The sequence below is a fragment of the Sander lucioperca genome, chromosome 8, assembly GCF_008315115.2.
Source record: "Sander lucioperca isolate FBNREF2018 chromosome 8, SLUC_FBN_1.2, whole genome shotgun sequence".
Lineage (NCBI taxonomy): Eukaryota > Metazoa > Chordata > Actinopteri > Perciformes > Percidae > Sander > Sander lucioperca.
This window is the reverse complement of record NC_050180.1, coordinates 21,078,567-21,100,774: the sequence shown is the minus strand read 5'-3', so window position 1 is coordinate 21,100,774 and position 22,208 is coordinate 21,078,567. Positions and strand designations below refer to the sequence as shown.

Below are 22,208 nucleotides of genomic sequence, written 5' to 3'. Positions count from 1 at the left end.
TAACAGTCAAAGGAGCACAATGCAACCAGTCGTATATTGCAAGGCATGCTGGGAAAGACGTAAAATGGTGCATTCAGGTGTAAAATGAAGAGGACATGTCAGCTGTGGAACTGTAGGTATATAGCCTAGTACTTTAATTATCTGGTTTAAAAGATAAACAAAGAGAGCGAGAATAAAAACATACAGCATGATTATCGCCTTAGGTCAACAGGTGTCATATCCCAATGCTTGTTTTGGCTGCAGTCCAAATCCCAAACATGTAGGCCAGTTTACTATCATGAAAGAAAAGTAGCAGATTCTCACATTTGAGACGCTATGACAAGCAAATGTTTGGCATGTCTGATGGTAAAATGAAAATAGTAATTGATTCATCAATCAGTCAATCTCCTAATTGATCAATTGACTAATCGTTTCATCCCCAATCTGAACCAATGCCTAATAACCATTTGACATACAACGTAGCCGTCAAAAAGATTTAGAATAGAATATGATTTATTAAATTATATTATTATCTTACAATTATGTTTTAGTGTTCCATATGCTCTCTCTCTCTCCGAGTGCGAAACGTGGCAAGAGAGAGTCCCATTTTTTTTCTCCCCATGTTGGAAGGTAGGCCTATTTACTACTGTTCGGGTCATTCATGTGGACTGGCTATGATATTTCCGACGGGCTATGAACGCAGCGCACTTTTCCTGTGCTGACCTCTGACAGCCGCTCATGGATCCGCTCCCTACCTTCTCAAACACGGAAGCAGCATGGCGTCCAACAGCAGCTCCGACAGGCAACGAATTGCACAGCAAAGACTGAGAATAATTGCCGGACATTTACGGGCACCGGTGGACAGTGACTCGACCATTCTAGCCGCGGAGTGCAAAGCCCAGGGCAGCAAAACAGATGTCTCCAGTGAGAGGAAGACGGTGCCGAGGAGAAGGTACAAGGCTGTGATGGAGCGGTGGACAGGGGTCCATCCTCTGTGGCTTTAGCGGATTATTAAGTCAGATATCAGTGGACTAACATGTAAACAAGAACCAATGCGGTGACATGCACTTGGAGACTTGCTCCATTCTCTCTTTAAGCATCTATAACATAGGGAGACATAGCTAAAGCTGTTTTTAATTAGCCTGCTAGCTAACGTTACTTGGCTACTGACATTTATTCGCCACGGAGTGGGTGCGGCTAGGTTTACTCTCATAAGTTTAACGTTGATGTGGTCGACTTTCTTAAAGTTGGTCAGATAAAGCCTTTTCTGTGGCTTGTAATAGATCATTTAATTCTGTTATATGGCAGTTTTTCAGTCTCGGTGAGGTAGTAAAAGTCTAAGAGAAGTGTTCACGTTATGGCTAATCTGGAACTTTCTGATGCTTCAGATAACAAAATCGTTGAATCGAATTGGCGACAGCCATTACTGTTACGTACACTCGTTACGTATATTCGTTACGTACAGTTGGATTCACCGGCCTTGCCATTCAATAACTGTTCATGAGCTATGTGGCTCATTTAAATTAATACAAGTACTCTTTGTTTCATTATCATGTAGCTAAACATGTTGGTAGGGGAATCATTGAGATACGGTTCTTATACGTTTTAGATTTATCTTAACTAAATCTCAAGATATGGGACACCTCAGGAAAAAAACAATCAATTTTAACAACAGACAAAAGAGACAAAAACTTCTCTGTCTCGTCTGTTGATCTGATTGGCCAGTACAAGTGGTGGTCTGACTTTCAACCTTCAACCTATTGGCAGCCTAGTTCCTTTTGAGGAAACACCATCATACTGTGCTGACATCTAGTGTCAGCCTAAGATAACTGCTGTAGCTAAGGGTAAATGCAGCACTAAAAAGTGTGAGCATTTGGCCTTGTGAAATTCAGCATGTCCTGTTCTGGTCAATATGACACTGTGATGATATGATAGAATATTATGTCTTGCAGCCCTGTCTGTTACGCCAATTGTTATGCTGAGCTTGAGTCCTGGGCTTTTAGCGTCTGTAGGAAGTTTGATAGTGAAGGACAAAATAGGTCATCAGTCAGTGGGTTTGGCCATTAAATATTATCATAATACCGTAGTATAGAAATCCTGATGTGCAGCAAGTTAAAACTAATGCAATTTAATACAACAGCCCTACAATAAATTATATCGTCATGATTGTTAAAATGTTAATTTTTTGTTAAAACAGTTTTAGGTTTTGATTCATTGTGGTCATTTTCGTGGCTGTCATTTTAAGTGCTGTGGAATCGATTACATTATACCAAGAGGGATTCCAGTATTTGTTCGGTGTAGTTGTACATATCCACATTTAACTGACCTTGCCACACATTTATTGATACATTTTGGTTCAGTGTGTTCAGCAGCTTTAACACATATCAACGGTGGCGAGGATTGATTAAAGTGTGTCACTGTCATTTCACTCTCACTCTTAATTTATAGGAAACTCCATTTTGGCAGTAGGTAGGTATTAATCTCAGTTATGGCCTTTACTCCACTGTGTTAGCATACCATTCCAATTGACCCATGAATTATGGTAGCTCTGTGAGTGGTGAGCGTCTCTTTGCAGAGTGTAAGTATAGCACACAAGCTCTGCACATTATTGCAGAATAGACAGTGCATCATCTCTGTTTGTGAAGCTAGTGATTATAATGGGATATCACTTAACAGTAATAGCATAGTAACAGCCATTTGTTTTCACATCTTAGCTATGGCTCTACTCCAATATGGGTGGTGATTCAACAACAAATAACTGAAAGTATGGCTGGTGCTTGTGTGCTATTTAAGTATATGTGCTAAATAATTAGCTGAAGTTTCATAGTTCAGCACACACATTTGGACCTAATCATAAAAACTGAGCAGTATTGAAACTAGCTATGGATATGGATCTACCAGGTGCCATAAATGGCTGGGAAATTGCTGATAGCACTGAGGGAGTGTCTGCTAGCTTCCTCTGTTGATGGATAGGTTATTTGAATGCGTTGCTTCAGCCTCTGCATTACAATGCTAACAAGCAGCGTGTTTGCGAGCCTGTGTGCAGAACGTCGTGTAGTTGTATGCACCCGGGGAATATTGTTGTTGGTGTGCCTGTCTGCACCCTCCCATAAAGTAAATTTGCCAATGAATCCAAAGGCTGTAAATGACTAAATAAAATAAGGAGACTTTGACGTTTTCCCTGAGTAAAATACTATACGTCTGGGTGTTAAAATTTCAGCATGAAGTATCAAATTATCAGCAAGGACTTTCCCTATTCGTTTTCTTCTTTGTGAAATTGCCCATGCCAAGCTAGTGTCAGCCTAGAGAGACTACGGTGGATAATTTAGAATATACCAAGCCACCTTCACACTTGTTTTTTTAACTTCCTCCGATGGTATTTCATGTAATGTCTTCACATCAGTTTAAGGTGTAAGAATTGTAAGCTTAACCTCTGCCAATATTTGTTTTTCCACAGGCAGGAGATTTTGAAATGGAACGGCTGGGGATACAGTGATACAAGATTCCTCTTTAATAAGAAAGGTCAAGCAGAATTTACCGGTAAAAGGTACTGTCTAATTCATAGCCTCTAGTCTTGTTTTAGTACAGCCATTGTGTCTACCTTCATTAAAACATTTGGGTAACTTGAGTTCTGCATTGATCATTTTCACAGCCCATACTGTGTGCTTTTGAAATCAGTGTATGTCCCCTTCCTATGCTCACAGCAATGTGGTGCTACTGCCACCTAGTGGTTGGCATTTGAACTGTTCATTGTCATTTGAGAAGGTCACTGGTTGTGATTGTCAGCTCTCCCAAACTCTGTTGTTCATTTACAGAAAGCACTTTCCGAATCTGTTAAAAAATGGAAAATGTTATGTCAGTAATTATTGATGTGTCTCTGGGGAATTGGGGGTTAACACGGTCATTGTAGTCACTGTTGAAGAAAAAAAGATTTAGTTTAAATGTCAGAGGTAAACAAAGCCAGTTGTCCTCAATCTTACTGAATATGGCTTCAGTTTACAACAGCACCTTTATCTGTGTCTCCCATTGCAATAGCAGAGGTATAGATGAGCCCTGTGATTGTAATCATGACACAACTTTTAAAGAGACAGCTCTGCTTGTCAGATTATAAACACAGAGAACTGGAACAATGTGTATGAGGATGTATTTGAGTAATGAGCCTAGCTGAACAGGATGTTGCACAGCAAATGGTTTCCTCCTGTGTAAGCCGTTGCCACAAACTGCTCTGAGCTTTCTTGACTATAAAGCTACCTGGGCAGCACACAGTATCTGAGGCTGGGGCGTTATTGAATGAATGTCAAAGACGGTATTCTCCTCCTCCGCGCTTACTGTGACAGAGGCTTTTTCATTATAGAGTGTGTTTCATGGTCTCCCAGACAAAGGCACACCACAGTCCCCTGATGGGCTGGCCCAGCCTGTGCCAGCAGCTCAATTATGCAATGGATGGCAAGGGCGATCACACGGACAGCACTGCCACTGCCGCTCTGCTTGCCTAATAACCTCATTGGACTCAAACCTCACACTCTATTCTTATTAGACACAGGCCTGGTTTTTCAATTAATAAGCCCAGTCAAGCATTTGGATGTTTTCAATTGAGGGCTTTGACTTTCAATACTGGAAATCACTAACACATGAAGTGTAGTTGATTTTTTATTTTATTTTTTATTGTTTTTTCATACAATCTGTCTTCTTTTACACAATCCAGGTATAGACTAAGTGGTATGATCATCCCTGCTCTGCAAAATTGGTTTGAAGGCACGTTTGGAGCCAGTGTGCAGCATAAATCTCCAGCAATGGTGAGTTTATAATTCATATTTGTTTGTGGTGTCTTCAATGAATGGCGAAAAAGAGCACTTTGTCACAGTTACAAAAACCCCAATGGCTTGTTTTTCAGCCCATTTTGACTAGCAGTGCTGTACAGCCTCCCACTCTTAACGAGGCCTTCGTGGACGAACTGAAATCCACAGGTATTCCCTGCTCACATGATGCAGAGGACCGGGTGTTTCGCGGCCACGGTAAGGCATGCTGGGAGGAGACGTTGGACATCTCCCTGCTTAAATCACCCACTTTTAATGTTTGTAAACCCCAATCAGCATATACTATATTTGATGATTTTGAATGTAACAGTAGTGTTTTTATTTGTGATGACCATATTAATATCTTTGCGGGCTTCTCATCTCATTCCTGTATTTCTTTCAGGCCATTGCTTACACGAGGTCTTTGCTCTGCGAGAGGGGAAAGTTGGTCGTGTTCCAGATATAGTGGTATGGCCAAGTGAGTTCAGAACCTGTTTAATTTCTGTGTTTTATTATAGGTCTGTTTTTTCTCCTCCCACGTAGTATTGCTGATCCCCCCCCCCTACTGGCTTAGGTGATTTAAATGGTCAATCTCTGCAGAGGCAGGAATATTAATATGTATGAGTTGAGGCTTAATAAGAAGCGTCAGGGGGAGGACGGTTGACACCCAATACTCCACAGTCTGGCCCTGCACAGTACACTCATGAGTTATGATTCCGAGATTGGTTTTCTGTTGTTATGGCTTGCACTATTTTATCATGCAAATGAGTGTTGACTGATGGCGGAAACTTGATTAGCACCCTCCCAAATAGGCAGAAAATCACCAAGAAACTGAAGGCATCGTTTCATCCTCACCAGCACCAAATTACATTTTTTACCAACCCACAAATACATTTGACCTGTAATTTGCATTTCTCAGTAGTCCCTCCAAGTCAAGCTGTGTATTTTAAGTGGAGGTTTAGTTTGTTGAACTAATCCGTAGGCAGAAGCTGTGTTTAATTGGATGGCAGAATGCACTAGAATGCAGGCATTTCTCACTGCCTCTAAAACCACTTTAGGCCAGTCAAGCACATCCACGTAGGTGGGTATTGCTACTTTTCCCACTCGCTCACCACTCCAGTGTGAATGGATGTGAGCTCCATGATTGGCTAAAGCATGTTTGTATTGATCCAGCACATCCCACCCCAGAGAGCGTAGCTTCATTGCAGTCTGACTCCGCCTAAGGAAAGCCCCAGGCAAGTCACAACTATCAGGCAAATCAAAACGTCCCTACATTTATTTACTGTCTCCCCTGTATACACATCGTGTTATGTGCTACATTTTATTTACAATGTGTCTACTCTGGCTATTATGTAAACACTTAATTTATGAATGCAATAGAGGATGGTAAATGGAAACATTTTCTTTATGATGGCCACTCATTTCTAAAATTATATTCTGTGTCTTTGCAGATTGCCACAATGACGTAGTGAAAATTGTGGAACTGGCATGCAAACATAATGTTTGTTTGATACCATATGGAGGTGAGTCATGAAATTTAAGGGTCTTAGCATAATTAGCTGTCACATACTATATGCACAGGCCACTAAATGTGTATTTAAATTTAATGTACTTTAATATATTATTTACTCCCATCACTTGCTTGTTTTTAAATTAATTAACCCATATAATCTATGAATTAACCTGGTAAATAAGGTACTGCGGACAGTGCAGTGGATGCTTTGTCCTGAAGATAGGTTTTTTGCATATGTCACAGCAAACATTTAAACACATTGCAGCGCCACGTCCACATTGCTTTCTGAAATTATAAAAAGTCTCATGAAGAGCTGAGTATGACTTTTGAATTTTCCATACTAGTGTCAATATGATACCCGATTTTGCCTCTCATACAAAAACTGTTATTTTTTTTATACCTTTCATTGAGAAATATAGACACTTTTTTCTTTCCCCTTAACATTTTTGTGTTCATTGTTTGATACCAAGCCCTAGATTCACGAGTGTGTGTTTGTGTTAAAAACATGAAACCAGGAAAGTGTCCAGTATAATCGCATGGTCTTCTCTGAAGGCTTCTCTGCTGTAACGCCTCTTCTAACTGTTGCTTTTCTCTCTAAGGAGGGACTAGTGTCTCTAGTGCCCTAGAGTGCCCCCCAGAGGAAACTCGCTGCATTGTCTCTCTGGATACCTCACAGATGGTACGTAAACGACTGTGTCTGTAAGTGTCAGAAGAGTTGATCAAATGCAGTCTGATATAGCTGAATAAATACTTTCATCGGAACTAAAAAAATTCAAGTTTCTAAGACTGTGTCAGAGAGACCTACTGGCTTACATTAAAAGAGTGTTTCTAATTAGTTTTATTCTTTACATAATTTATTTTAATCAGCTTTAATTTTTGTATTTTAAATATATATTTACACTACCAGTCAAAAATTTGGGGTCACTTAGAAATTTCCATTCCACTCCATTATAGATAGAATACCAGCTGATCTGAGTGGGTGGCTGATCTTTAATGCAATATCTACATTGCCCATTATCAGCAACCATTCATCCAATGCTCCAAAGACACATTCTGTTTACTAATCTGATATCATTTTAAAAGGCTAACTAAGAAAACATTGGAGAACCCTTTTGCAATTATGTAAGCACATAATGTAATCTGAAAACTGCTGCCCTGGTTAAAAAAACAATGCAACTGATCTCAGCTGGTATTCTGTTCATAATGGAGTGGAATGGAAATTTCTAAGTGACTCCAAACTTTTGACCGGTTGTGTGTGTGTGTGTATATATATATATATATATATATATATATATATATATAAAATTTAAAAAATGTAAGCCAAAACATTGTGTTCTGATTAGCTTTCTGCATTTATTGTTAAGCTTTCTTCATGATTGATTTAAGAAAAAATATGTCAAGTCAGATTTTGCTGTTGGCATAACAGAATTACAGTATTTGTTGTATATTATTGATAGGTAGAGCACAGGGAACTAATAGTTTCAACCTGTGCCACCAATTCAAATTACATGCTATTGCATTATAGGACAGTAGAGTTTATCAACACCCCACTTTAGTGTCCATGTTGTTACTTTCATACCCACTATTACCCACTACTATAGACCACTTTGTTGTTTTTCCAGAGTGAATGTATTACATATTCAGAATAATGTTTAAATAATAAATAAATTAGTCAAACAACATAAATGTATTATCTTTATTTAAATAGATATCAGGCAAACACTTTTTCTGGTCATACCTTCTCAAATGTGAGGATTTGCCAATGTAATTTGTAGACATCACCCTTGGATCTGGGTAACTGGTATGGTAATTCTTTCACTATTTCTTCACTAATGAAAATAAGCATCAGCTATAGTTAGAATTAGCATATTTATTGTGTGTACTTTATTTTTGTTTTTAAGATGATAAATGTGTTACTTCGACACTTGCCATTAATTTTAATGGAATACCATGAACATGATGATGTTTCATTGGATATGATACAAAATGGTGCATATTGTCACCAGTACAGTACAGCCCTTTGATCAGGGCTCACATAGAGGTGATATATAAGCTGTCTGGTTGCTGCTAGCCTAGAAGTTATTGAGTTTGGTGCCACAGACACCAGTGACCAGTGTTCTGTGTCAGGGGTCAGAGGTGAGGTGGCTCCAATGGAAGCACATGAAAGGAGCAGTGTGGTTGGAACATAAAGTTTATTACCTCTGGAGAATAATTGATGACAGGTGTGAAATGACCTCCTGCAGGTAAGGGTAGGCCATGTGCCCAGCGGCCCAAATAAGAGGCTTATATTTGGAATTAGATGTTAAATTGAGTTTAACCTTGAGGAAACTATCTCCATCCTGCAGCCCCTCTGCACTCATTTATTCTCAGAAATGTGACCGTCAGACTAAAAGGACATGCTGGTGCAGAACTTACTGGCAGATTGTCAAGAGACTGTCTCCATGGACTGCTGTTGAGGGCAGTGTTTATGTCAGAGCCTGAGATTTTTCAAGTCAACATAGCAGATGCAGGCAGTTGTATTGTTCATAATAACAGACATGGTACTACACAACATTTTTTTAAGTTCCTGTAACCTACACCAATGAATGTTGTGTCTTCATTTAGACAAATTAAACAAACGGTGTTTGAGTATGTGAGTATTTATATACACTGTTGGCATAAAGCATTAATACAGAATGTTTGATGACCTCCTCAGTAATGTTGCTTGTTTTTTATTCACAGAACCGCATTCTGTGGATTGATGAGAAAAATTTAACCGCCCATGTGGAAGCTGGCATCGTCGGTCAGGAATTGGAAAGATTGGTAAGTACTGCTCATCCATCCATATTCATCCACTGAAAGAGCTTACATTGCTGTAACATGTTGTGCCAGCAATCAATCTGTGGAATCGATGCAGCATAGTATCACGATATTTTCCGTGGCAATACTGCATCAATACACGTACACCAAGTATCGGTCTTTTATTATATAAATTGCACATAAGAATTTAACCTTTTGGTACTAGAATAATAAGATCAATTGCTTTTTCAGTCCACTAGATGGAAAATTGACAAAACAGATGTTGACAAAGTTTTGCTTAGGGGACATAATTTGAAGTTGGAAAAAAGGTAATGAATTGCAATATATCGCAAAATATCGCAATATGTTTAAAAATCGCAATAATATCGTATCGTGACATAAGTATCATGATAATATCGAATCGTGGGGTCTCTGGGGATTCCCACCCCTAATTCACATGCAGGTTGCCCATGCTCAGTCACCTTCGTACTCTTTGCTCAGTAGATCGAACAGGGTTTAGGAATAAGTATGAGACAGGAGCAGAGTGTTGAAGGGGAGAGATTACAGAGTGAGGCAGCGGTCATGAGCAGATGGCACCATCAAGCTAATTCAGAAAAATGGAGAACAAGCGGGCATTTGATGTAGAGGAATGTGTGAGCTGCATCTAAAGCAGACTCCACCTCTGCATTTAGACTGTGTCTTTTGATGGAGCAGATGGGTCTGCATTATAAACTGCCTTCCAGGGGAGTGCTGTGATAAAACAAGCCCTGACTTAACCCCCGTCTTGTGCTTCTGGTGGAGGTTGTTGTTGTACTTTATGGTCCTTATTATTATTATTATTATTATTATTATTACTTTTAAATGTTCTGCCTAAAGATGCAATCTGTTAGGGGTTGGGCTGCCTTCAAGAGAATGTGTGTGTGTTCCTGATGACCGACACATTCTTAAAGCCGTAGGGATGGTGCTTCTGATGAAGGTGGCTCAAAGGTTGTTTTTGTGTGTGTCACATTGTGATGGCCATGTGGCAAGTAACTAAGAAGTCACAGTATTATGTGGATTGGGTAGGGCCGTGGAAGCTAAATGTGCCTGTATAAGAGATATACATAAACATGGAGAAATGACATTTCTGTAATTGTAATTTTACTAGTATTGAAAAAGGCACAAACATTTCACCTGGCAGAATGCCATCAGTGATCCAGTCAAACAGGGAAATTTGGCACAGATAATGCACTGATCTCTCTTTTTAGTCTTTTCTTGCTCTTTCCACTTGGTTTATTTTAGGCTGTTGGAAAAATGTATGATGTCATAAAACCAGAGTTTTAGCATTGCAGTAAAGCGAGAGCAGTGAAATTCAGCAGCAGAGCTGCAATTATATTTTTTTCTCTTTGCTTGCTTATGCTTTTGCTTGTTATTAAAACATTCCTGTGGGTTTACAACGTCATTGTTTTCCAAAAAGAAATGCTCTCCCTTTTAATTGTAATAAAAAAAAAATTTTTTCAGCTTAATGAGAGTGGCTACTGTACTGGGCATGAGCCAGACTCCATGGAGTTCAGCTCCCTGGGGGGCTGGGTAGCAACCAGGGCATCAGGCATGAAGAAGAACATCTACGGCAACATTGAGGACCTGGTGAGTCGCCCGCCCTCCCCTTTACCTTCCTGCTTATGTTTGTTCCTAAGGATGGCATTGGCAGTCAGCACACAGCTGTTACTGCACATTCGTTAGAAAGGAAATCATTAGCAGAAGTTTTGTGGACTTTAACCTCACCTCTAAAATGCAGTGATCACAGTATCAGTTATGAAATGTGTTCACACGTGTGGCATGCATGGCGACATCCAAATTAGAATTTCTTGTCAACATTTGTGAAAGAAAAGTACCTTTGCATATTTTTGTTTCCAAAAAGTGTTTGTTGTGTTGTTGTTGTGAATAGGTTGTCCATGTAAAGATGGTGACCCCACAAGGAGTGATTGAAAAGGGCTGTCAGTGCCCACGCATGTCCACGGGGCCGGACATTCACCACTTCATCATGGGCTCAGAAGGTTTGCTACTTTTCTCATGTGATTTCAGTACACCAGGGTAGTTGGGCGTGTGTGTGTGTGCGTGTGTGTGTGTGTGCGTGTGTGTGTGCGTGTGCGTGTGCGTGTGCGTGTGCGTGTGCGTGTGTGTGTGTGTGTGTGTGTGTGTGTGTGTGAATGTTTAATGTGGGGTTTGTGTGCATGTCTGCAAGTCTTTGTGATAAAACTGTAACATCAGGACGGTTCTCATGCTCTGGTCTGCTTACACATTAACCATCCTAGGTGGAAACGTGATCTGGAGGGGTGTTAGATAGGAACCAGCAAGTGTCCTCCCCAACCCATCTGCAGTGCCCTGTCCTTGTGAATGCCCACAGAGAATACTGCCATATGCCAGGTTCCCACTACATAATGAGGAGGTTCAGAGACTCTTGGCATCGCTATGTTAAACAGCTGTGGATGCAAACTTTATATTCGCCCTACAAAGCTCAGCAATCTGCTCCCTGACTGGGCTCGGATCACTGCAGAAATCTCCATATGTACTCATTAGAAGCGATTTTAATACCAACAGCACACCTGTGTGTATATAAGATCAACATCAAATGTGTTGAAAATATAGTCACAAATCACTACAATTAACAATGTTTCAACATTATGAAAGTATTAATACTAGTCGATATGATTAACACGTGATTGATGCTCTTCAACTGCTTTTTTAGTTTTTCAGTACGTACCTTCCCCTGACCTCAGATTTATGGCCCTCTCAAGTAGAACTCAGGATGTATTGTATACACTTTATAGTAAGAGGGAGAGCCTATGCAATTACTCCACTAAAAGGGGACTTTTACACATACTCTCAAAGGTGTTAAAGTAAGTAAAATAATTGAAACATCATGATAGTGTTCAAAACATGTAAAGTTGTTGTGTAAGAGGTCAGAAATGTCATAGTCAGTGTGGCAGGTTGTTAACAAATCAAATCATTTTCCCTTGTAAAAGCCACATGAAACAAGTTTGTTGTTCCCAAAATAAGATACAATCATTTTGAACATTTCATTCTTAAAAAGACATTGAGTCACTTAAAGTAAATCCTTGTAAATTACGCGGAATATAATTAAATATACTGTGCTTACTCACCTAATTTTGAAATGTGCTGGTATAATTACTTAATATTTGACCAGATCTGCTGTTCACTTAATAAAATCATTAAATAGATTTGACAACAACTTCCATAACAGCAGATTGATTCAACCTAAATATCTGGATCAGTGTATAATCTTTGTAAAACATAATTTTAGTAGCTTATGTACCAGCAGTGTTGGTGTGTAACTGTAGTCCATGGTCACAAGTTGAATATTTAAAAGTCCCAGTTCATAAATGAAGGCTTATAATAAAAGTCATAATAATGCTTCATAATGCAAGCACATAAGAGTATGTACAGTAGTGTGAAACATCTGGAGGTGAGCATGCTGCTGGGGTTTGGTGGCGTAACCGAGATGGGAGAGGACCACACGTCTCTGGGAGTACATGTACTTCTGGGAGGCCTAACGCTGGAACTAAGAGGTCACACACCACACATTCTTGTCAAAATTATCTACCTCCTCACCCCAGAAACCACATCCTGCAGTCTGACAGTAGGCCACACTACAACGACAAAGCACCACACTAAAATCCTCAACTAAGCTCTGCATGTTAAGTGGAACGCATTCATTTTTATCAGAAATGACTGTGAAACCTCGGATCTTCTCATTCACCGCACAACAACCGGTGTCTATCTCTCTGACCTTGAAACTGCCTGAATACAAAGTATTTCTTCTCTCATGTTAAAGAATGATTGGAATAATCAATTGTAATCCCTTTTCTCTTTTAAAGACTCCTTTCAACCGTGGAGGATGTAATGTAGGTGTGTGAAGCCAACCAGTGCTAATTCAATGTACAGAGTCCATTTTTTGATTCTAAAGTGGTGGCTTCACAGTGGTCAATAATGTGGTTTTTTTCATAGAAATATTTGATGCTGGAAGCAGAGGGACTCTTAACCGCGAATAGTCCCACTCCCCAAATACTTATCCTGTAAGATGAGGTTGGTTTAATAAAGACAGTCACAGTAAAAATGCCTTAAGCTACACTCCCAACATTTCATTGCATTGCCTTGGTCCCCTCAGAGAGTGTTTTTCTGACCTTGCTGTTCTTATTACTTCCATTTATTCCTCACTCACCCTCCTTTATTCCCTTCTCTCTCTCTCTCTCTCTCTCTCTCTCTCTCTCTCTCTCTCTCTCTCTCTCTCTCTCTCTCTCGACTCCTCCTCGCTCACTCCTCCCCTCAGTGGCTCCTCCTGCGCACTGTCAGGAAGGAGGAGCCTTTTCTTGGCTAAAGCCTAATGAAGTCACAAGTTTTCCACTGGGCCACTAGGGAGCAGCGTGTGGCATGTAGTGTCACGTTAGAGGGCTCATTAACAGCCATAACAGGCTAAGGAAGCCTCCTAATGGAGCCGGCTATGTTCAAGGGAGATGCATCTCTAAATGGACATCGTCTGTAACACTGAACATTCACGCTGGAGGGAGGATGGATAGGATAGGTTTGGTTCACACAGATAAAATTCACAATTCTGTACAATAAAACATACAATTACTTTAATTGTTTATTTTTCTGAATAATTGTTGAATCGACTAAATGTCCGAAAATTGTTATAAATGCCCATTACAACATACGAGAACCCAGTGTGTTGGATTTTGTTCGACCAACAGTCCAAAACCCACATTAAAAATTATTTAAAGCTACAATATGTAATATTTTCTGACATATTTGCTGTGTAAGATAGAGTAGACCGTAGTTTTTGTGCCTAATGTGCCGGCGATTACCGTGGCCAGAGGCATTATGTTATTAGGTTGTCCATCCCATTGTCATGAATGCCATATCTCAGGAATGCCTGGAAGGAGTTTCTTCAAATTTGGCAGAAACGTCCACCCTTGGACTCAAGGATGGGGGTTAGAATTTTGGGGTAAAAGTTCACTGTGATCTCACAATACATTTTTGGCCATAACTCAAGAATTCCATACGCTAATTATGACAAAATTACACACAAATGTCTAATAGGATAAAATCATGTAGTGATGACATTTTATACCCCAAAGGTCAAATTAACTGTGACATCACAGCAAAAACACTTCTCAGGCCTTTATTCAACACCATAACTCAGGATCAAAGGGGAGATTGTGACCGTATTTCACATTTGGTCGGATACTGAACTGGTGACACTAATCTTGGGGCCCACCTTGAAACTGTCGTCTTTATATAGATCTTCTGTGCTGCCGTGTTGAAGATTTGTGTGAAGCATCCATGTTCTGCCAAAAATACACTTAATACCTTTTATTATATTCATTCAAAGTCTTCACTACATATACAGTATTATATGAGTTTAGACAGACATGGATGTGATCTGCAACTTAACTGGTTGGTGGAGGCATACTGTACAACCGCGAGTCGGTAATTGTAGTTTAAACATGCAATGTGACTCCTTCAGCAGCAGCAGCTAATGGTTGACAGTTTTCAGGATCATAGGGTCAGCCAGAGGTTTTGGCGTACCTGTATATGTGTTGCTGCTGTTGGCCTCGTTGCCTTTGATAGGGCCCTGCTTTATTTCCTTGCGGTCTTAAGTTGATAAATCTTAGTTGTCCCCCAGTGTGTGGTAGAAAACCAGACCTACTAGGTGAAATGTGAGACTAAGGTCACCCAAAGGACCCTTGGGACGTGTACCAGAGCCCTGTAAAACGGTCTTAAGTTCCGCTCTAAGAAGGGGTTAGGTCATATAAATTGTGGGAACTGATTTACTTCGTTTTGCTCTACTCACAATCTCTCACTGTGATTTTCCACAGGAACCCTGGGTGTGGTTACTGAGGTAACGATGAAGATTCGTCCCATGCCGGAGTATCAGAAATATGGCTCAGTGGTATTCCCTAATTTTGAGCAGGGAGTTGCCTGTCTTCGAGAGGTTGCCAAACAGGTAACATGTGGATCTGTCTTTAAACATGTTGTGCTTTGTCATCGCTTTCTCTCCCTGTCTCAACATGAGGCTAAGGCCAGAAACTTTTTGAGTGTGTTGCAGGTTTGCCCAAACTGCAATAAGCACTCTCAGGTCTTCACTTCACATCTTCACTTGTTTAAAACTGACCTGCCAACAAAAAGCAGCAAAAAATAATGTTTTTTGTAGACTAACTTCCTTGTTAAAATGTTCAAGCTAAGGTAGTCCAACACTTTCTGCAGCTGTTGCAGAGTAAAACCTTTAATCAGACCTTTATGTTGCTTTTTTTGTGTTCTTCTACGACTAAAGCACCACAGGCTGACGATGCCAAAGCCAATCAAAACTTTACGGTGCCAATTGGAACTTTTTTTGTCAGATCAATCAAGCTACAGGAAATTACTTGAAGTCTATGCATTGTACATTTGGGACATCAAACAAGAGACTAAAATCTTTAAAGCAAAAGCTCCAACAGTAGCATTTGGAATGTTGACAATAATAAATATTGGTTGAATTTAATATCATTTGGAAGCTTTACTTTGATAGATAATTCTGCCCTGTGAATCAAACAAACTAATATAGACCAACTTTTATTTTTCAGAGGTGTGCACCTGCATCTATACGACTCATGGATAATGAACAATTTAAATTTGGTAAGTTTTGTTGAAGTCATTCACAATATAGGCCAGTCTAGACTTAAAGCATTACATATTTCTGCTGCTATCAAGTTTTTCCTCTTTTTGGCAAGCCTTTGCTGTGCAAGTAGGACTTTTTATTTGACCTGGTTTTCATTTTGAGGAAGAGTTTCTTCCTTTTAGGCCCCAATGTAACCTTTGGCTTTGATCAGAGAGCTTTGCAACATGAAGCACATGGCATACTTTACACCAGCAGCATGATAGTTATCATATTTATTTGGAGTTGAAATGTGTCTCTTATACTGTATGTTTGTTTTTTGGCAATTTTTGAGTTGCTGTTTCATTGATGTGTTGTATACCTCTGAGAGAAGAAAATGAATGGCAATGTTACAGCATGCAATGTTTTTACCTTCTACAGCACTGAATTGTTAAATTGATTATTATTTCTGCAGCAGAATAGCTGCACATACAGGCAAAGAATTGAAACAAGATGAAAAATGACCCTAACCAAAATTAAGCAGTTCTTGGAAGATTGAAGTTTTATGATGTTGTTTCTTAAGGTCTAGTAATGGAATGCATCTGGCATTGTCAGATATCTCTGTAAAGTTCCCCAGTCTCTAGGGATCTCATTATCTCCCCTATATTTCCACTTTTCACAGAGTAGGCACTTCTTAGCATTAAGCAGGGAAGATGAAGCAGCCAGGTTTTTCACTAATAACTAAAACTCATGGCTCTATGATACCTTCTTGGGCTTATTAGTGACTTGTCTTCACTTTTAATCATGTTGGCTGTTGAGTAAGGAGGGTTGATGTATTCACAGGTCTTTTTCAGATTGGGACTACAAGTACAATTTAGCCTTGCCTGTCTTGATGCACAAAATGAAAAATGAGAATGTTGTAGTAAGTAGTAGCAGCGTGTTGATATGCAAAAAAAAAACAACCACACCACAGAGGGGAGTTAAAAGTAAAATGATGCACAGTGAAGGTATAATTTTCTCTCTCTGGATGTTGAGTATTTAATTAACGAGTATGACGGCTGCAAGAGACCTGAAGACCTGCAATCAAATTTTGGAATTGAAACAATTAGGACACTAAGTGATGAAGAGACTTCAACATGGGGGGAAATAAATGAACTGTTAAGTCTCGGCGACATCACCCGTGACTTCCCCGCAGTGATTGATAACCATCCCATTGGCCCCAGCCCCTCATTTTCGCTTGTCCACAGGCGCTTTTGTGCGTCCGATCAGAAATAAATCAAAAACTGTGGCTGAGGAAGACGGATATCGCTGTGTCAACCCCACTTCCCTTCGGAAACCCTCTGATTTATAGTCGCTGTCGCTGGCAGCCACTGGCCAGTTGTAAAGTTATTCAAATGTTACCATTTATTTTTCCTCCTTTTGTTTGAAACCCCAAATAAATCTGACTCGCTTGCCCTCTCAGACTGCTGGAGGATGTAAGCAGAAGCAGAGAATGACTAATGTGTGAAAAAAATTGTCAGCCCACTTCTTTGTAAATAGATGGAGCAGACTCTTATCTCTTATTTTCACAGGCCATGCCCTGAAGCCTCAAGTATCCTCAATTTTCACATCCTTTCTGGATGGGTTGAAGAAATTTTACATCACCAAGGTAAAAAAAAAAAAAAAATTGAAGTGAACATTACCAGTTGCCTGCCCCGAGCGTTTTTCACGAAAAATGAATTGGCTTCTTTAATCACCAGTTCAAAGGGTTCGACCCCGACCGCTTGTGTGTGGCCACCTTACTGTTTGAGGGAGACCGTGAGAAGGTCCTGCAGCATGAGAAGCAAGTTTATGACATTGCTGCAAAATTTGGGTAAGTAAGAACTACTTACACTACTTTACTCTGTCTTAAAACAAAGCAGTTATAAAGATCAGTTGCAGACCGTGTAAAGCACAGAAATGACAAAGCACCATTTGGTGAGACTTTGAACATGATGCCTGAAGCCCTGATGTCACTTTATTTAACCAGCCATTATGTAGTAGCAGTGAAAAGGATGGAGAAGCACAGTTACACACTTCAGACTTGGTCTTCTCCTCGGTAGTTTGTCTTTGTGCAGATTGATGGATCACCTGTGGATGTCCTCCTGTCAGGCCAGCTTTTATGTTAAAGTAGGTGTGGTGTGGGCGGTGATAGCAGGGCACAGCTCCCCTCAGGACAGCACAGGGCGAGAGGACACAGCCTGGGAGTGCTTGGCTGCGGTGATTGATCATGAAACGGATCAATGAGGACTTTGGTGGAAATCAGTTCCCTGTCAGCCTGAGAGGGATGCTCTCTCTGTCCTGTGCCTGTTTTAAACCCCCAACAATAGTTTCATAGATGAGTTCATCCTAACATAAATATAGCTTTGTGCCGTTCAATTGGTTATTATTTATGGGTTATTCTGAGATGGCTCTGAAGTTAGATGTTTCAACACATTGTTTCAGTGGAGTGTGCACTGTTTGAATATTTAAAAAAAGAGTTTACTCATGTGAATGCCATCTATTATTTATTGTTGTTTTTATTTTGAAAAAAAAGTAAAATATAAAATTTTAAATACTGAAAAATTTAAAGGGACTCTTGTACTTAATTGGCCGCTAGTTTGCATTTTCCTGTATTTTATCTCTTTATTTCTTATCACCAGAACATTTTATGATCTGCTTTTTTATCACAACTGGACTTTACTGTAAATGATATGGTCAGCACCCTCTCGCTGCAAGAAACACAACAGCTTTTTAGATACACAGAGACAGAAAAATCTGAATCTGAAAAACTGATTGAGGACTGTTCAAACCAGATCTGTTCATTTGTACATGAAAGTCAGTAAAATGCAAAACAGTGAGCCATATGTATACTGTGCATATAAATAGAAATTGAGTTGTTACTCACTTTTTTTTCAGGGGAAAACTTACCAACAAAAATCCTTCCTAAAATAAGAAAGAATATTGATGTAATACAAACTAGTCAGCTCATTACAACACACATTTAAACAGGGGACAAACCGGGGATCCTCAGTGCTCCTTATTGGGTGATTTCTTCCTGGGTAAAGCTTATCGATTATATATTATATATATTATATACTGTTGGTGTTATTCTTTGGCTCAGTGCCCAGACTTGCAGCTATTTGGAGTGCTGCCCTGGTAACTGCCAGCAATTAAATCATAAGAAACTTGTCAGTTACATGCAGCATCCTCTGTTTTATTGCATTATTAAAAATAAATCGTGATCACCCATCAGATCAAGTGCCAGTGATGGATTGCTGCGGTTCTGTGAGGAATATTTTCTTGTGGTGTTGGGGAAACAGGAAGAAGGGTGAAAATCAATATAGTGATTTTCTAATGAGCTTTGCCTGATTAGTTTGGGTGGTAGATGAAAATCTGATTACCCACTGCAGGTGATGGATGTGTGGCTGACCTGTGGCGATGCACAGAGCATAGCTTCATTGATCTGTACATTGTTGGATTGACAGGCTCCCAGGCAGCTGTTGTGAGAGGAGCGGTCTGACCAACAAAGCTAAAAGAAAAGAGCTGTTAAATATTAACCCTGTTATCTGCTTCCAGGGGGCTGGCAGCTGGAGAGGACAATGGGCAGAGGGGCTACATGTTGACCTTCGTCATCGCGTACCTCCGGGTGGGTCACTCCTGGCTTTCTTTCTGCATGCGCTGATGGGCAGGTGGGGCTGGCAGGGAGGACGAGGGCTGACAGCAGATAGGCTAGTGAGCAACGCAGAAAGGCTGCAGAATGTGACCTCGGGAGGTCTTTGATTTGATCTGGTCACAGTTGTTGTCAGGGTGTCTAACACTGAGGTATCTACACCATGAGGAGAGCACAGTGGTTGCAGTCAAAATGACAATGGAGAGTCATCTTAGGTCAGTCCTGTCAGAGGCCTTTTTGATCATCCCAGAAACAAGCAAGGAGTTTACGTGCACTTTCGTAACCAGGCTTTCTGTAGTAATATGCTTTCTTAAACATCAGCTCTTCATCTTTTTTTTTTTTTTTTTTTTTAAATACGCAAGTTATGGCTTGAAAGTTAGACAGACTTGTGCTCTCACAAATTTGTAAAGGGAAAACTGCAGTGTGCGCTCACTACAGCGCTTGTCCTCCCATTGTGTTGTCGGTCCAATTGCGTCAACAAAACCCAAACAAATAAAACGACTAAGGAAGCACCATCTTCTATCACTTAAATAGTTCAAATCAGTAAGCTTTGATTCCAAAATAAGGTTGGGGTAGTGGAGAAATCAAATAACTGGCCAGTACACGAAAATGAATTCACCAGGTTGCTACAGTGCATGCAAACCTGTTTGATTACCTTATTTCCCCCACTAGCCTGGTTTCTTGCGTGCATGTACATGTACTGAATAAGCATTAACCTGTCAGCTTACTAATGTTAATATTGTATTTTGAGCAGGACTTGGGGATGGACTACTATGTGATCGGGGAGTCCTTTGAAACCTCTGTGCCTTGGGACAGGTAAAGACACTCATATGAGCTGTAAGCTTTTCTCTGTTTAGTTTAAATAGCTGTAAACATTTTTCTTTTCTCACCTCCCACACAGTCAGTCCTAAGAGAGTGCTCTTTCTTCCTCCTGCTACTGTTTCTCCTACTTCCTTTTTATTGTCTTTGACATTCACCTTAATGCCTGCCTTCTCCCCCCCATTAACCGGCTCTGCGTTGGCGGAAGCTTTGCCTCCTCAGCCTACAAACACGCCATTACTGACACACACACACACACACACACACACACACACACACACACAAGGAGAGACCTATCTGTGTGTGTTCTGTGTGAGGAAATTCAACATGAGCCACATATTCATCTCACGTCCACATGTGGTGTGTTCTGCATTTTCTCCATGGTTTCATCATCATTTTGTCACACATACACGCACACACACAGCTCTGTGTTGTGTAACATGCCTGATGGGAGAGACCAAGAGATCAGGCACTGAGGCGAGCATATGTGCCTGGCTCATTACCCATCCTCCCCCCCATCGTCCACACACGGCTGCACATGCTTAGGACTTGCGGCCATTTCCACACCAGTGGGAACCTCTCCCACTATGGTCGTCATGTTAGTCTCCTCCTCCTCCTCCGTCCTCTTCTCATGTCTTTATCTAAATTTTTAATAATTTTGCATTGCTCATTAATTCAGTTAAATGTAAGTTCCCTATACATATATGAGTATTGTGTTTTAGATACACAAAATATTACAGTTTAGACTTTATTTCGTTTTTTTATCTGGTTCCTTTTTCTTTTTTAATTCAAACATTGACTTTATTTCCAGGGTGTTGGACATTTGCCGGAACGTAAAGGCACGCATCATTCAAGAGTGTAAAGACAAAGGAGTGCAGTTTTCACCATTATCCACATGCAGGTAAGGTTTGCAAATGACAGTTTTAATGCAAATTTAGGCTGATTGAAGAGAACTCCAATCCCCTAAGGGCTGGGTATCATCAAACATTTTAGAGACAAGTGCAGATACAACAACTGAGTTTTGGGACCACTACAACACTTTCTTTACTTAAAGGTCCAGTGTGTAATGTGTTTAGTTGTTCATTATCAAAATCTGTGTTGCCCGTTCACAAATTGTCCTTTTTCATGAATATTTACCACCACCATCAATTCCAAGTATTCCTTTTGGCTTGAAATTTTACATTTGCATTCGCATGAACTGGGGTAGACGCTCCATATTCATGCGCCATCTTGAAATACGTTAGCCGGTAAGGGACATACAGGACATACTGCTCCGCCTTTCGCGTTTTCACTGTCACTTGATAAACTCACAGGTGCTGCTAATGGGTATCGTAGCTTCCCGGCCCCGGCAAGTTTGAAGAAGGAAACATGGAGGACCACACGTATTCAAAATCCAAATTTCAGGAACAAGAGTCTTCTTCTTCGCCCAGAAAAACAAAAAGGATATTGAAAAGAGCAAGAGACCGGCTTTTTGAAGCGTGAAGGCTACCGTAGCTGTAATATGTACTTTGAACTGCGTGGTGCGAGAGAGTTGATTGCGATATATGATCTCAACGCTAAATGGGAGAAATTCCTACACATTGGACCTTTAAGTATAATATATATAAATATAAATGTAAATGCATTCAGCAAAAAAAGCCAAAGTTCAGAGCGTGCACAGCATGTATCAAGGCTGAGGCCTCACCACAGAATCCTGGGTTTGATTCTAGCCCAAGCTGCATGTCATCCCCTGCCTTTCCTGTCTCTCTCCAAGCTATCACTATCCAATAATCAGAAAAAAGTTCTCAAATGTTTCTCTTCCACTTTTTGGTTATTGTCAACAAATCCCATGAAAGACCAAAACCAACGATGTTATAGTCCATCTTTCGATACTTTCTGACTTCCCTACTCTGTCTGTAGCCCCAAGCCCATTAGTTATTACTGGAGACATGAATCTTTAAAGACAGGTCACACATATGTACTTTCAATTTACAAAGAGGCTAAATCACTTATTTGTTTTTTTTTTTTTTTGCAAATGTT

General features: G+C 40.2%; 1 protein-coding gene across 1 annotated transcript in view; it reads left to right on the top strand.

The window, feature by feature from the left end:
* The first annotated feature begins 674 nt into the window (after positions 1-674).
* Positions 675-22,208, top strand: part of agps (alkylglycerone phosphate synthase) — a 28,530-nt gene continuing 6,996 nt past the window's right edge. The window contains exons 1-17 of the mRNA XM_031297150.2: positions 675-931; positions 3,437-3,526; positions 4,685-4,775; positions 4,874-4,994; positions 5,179-5,253; positions 6,227-6,298; positions 6,888-6,967; positions 9,010-9,090; positions 10,567-10,692; positions 10,994-11,102; positions 14,946-15,073; positions 15,690-15,741; positions 17,272-17,348; positions 17,440-17,552; positions 19,277-19,346; positions 20,125-20,186; positions 21,001-21,090. Of these exons, the coding sequence (XP_031153010.1) occupies positions 756-931; positions 3,437-3,526; positions 4,685-4,775; positions 4,874-4,994; positions 5,179-5,253; positions 6,227-6,298; positions 6,888-6,967; positions 9,010-9,090; positions 10,567-10,692; positions 10,994-11,102; positions 14,946-15,073; positions 15,690-15,741; positions 17,272-17,348; positions 17,440-17,552; positions 19,277-19,346; positions 20,125-20,186; positions 21,001-21,090 (1,613 nt within the window). The 5' untranslated portion in view covers positions 675-755. The remainder of the gene's footprint in view (positions 932-3,436; positions 3,527-4,684; positions 4,776-4,873; positions 4,995-5,178; positions 5,254-6,226; positions 6,299-6,887; positions 6,968-9,009; positions 9,091-10,566; positions 10,693-10,993; positions 11,103-14,945; positions 15,074-15,689; positions 15,742-17,271; positions 17,349-17,439; positions 17,553-19,276; positions 19,347-20,124; positions 20,187-21,000; positions 21,091-22,208) is intronic.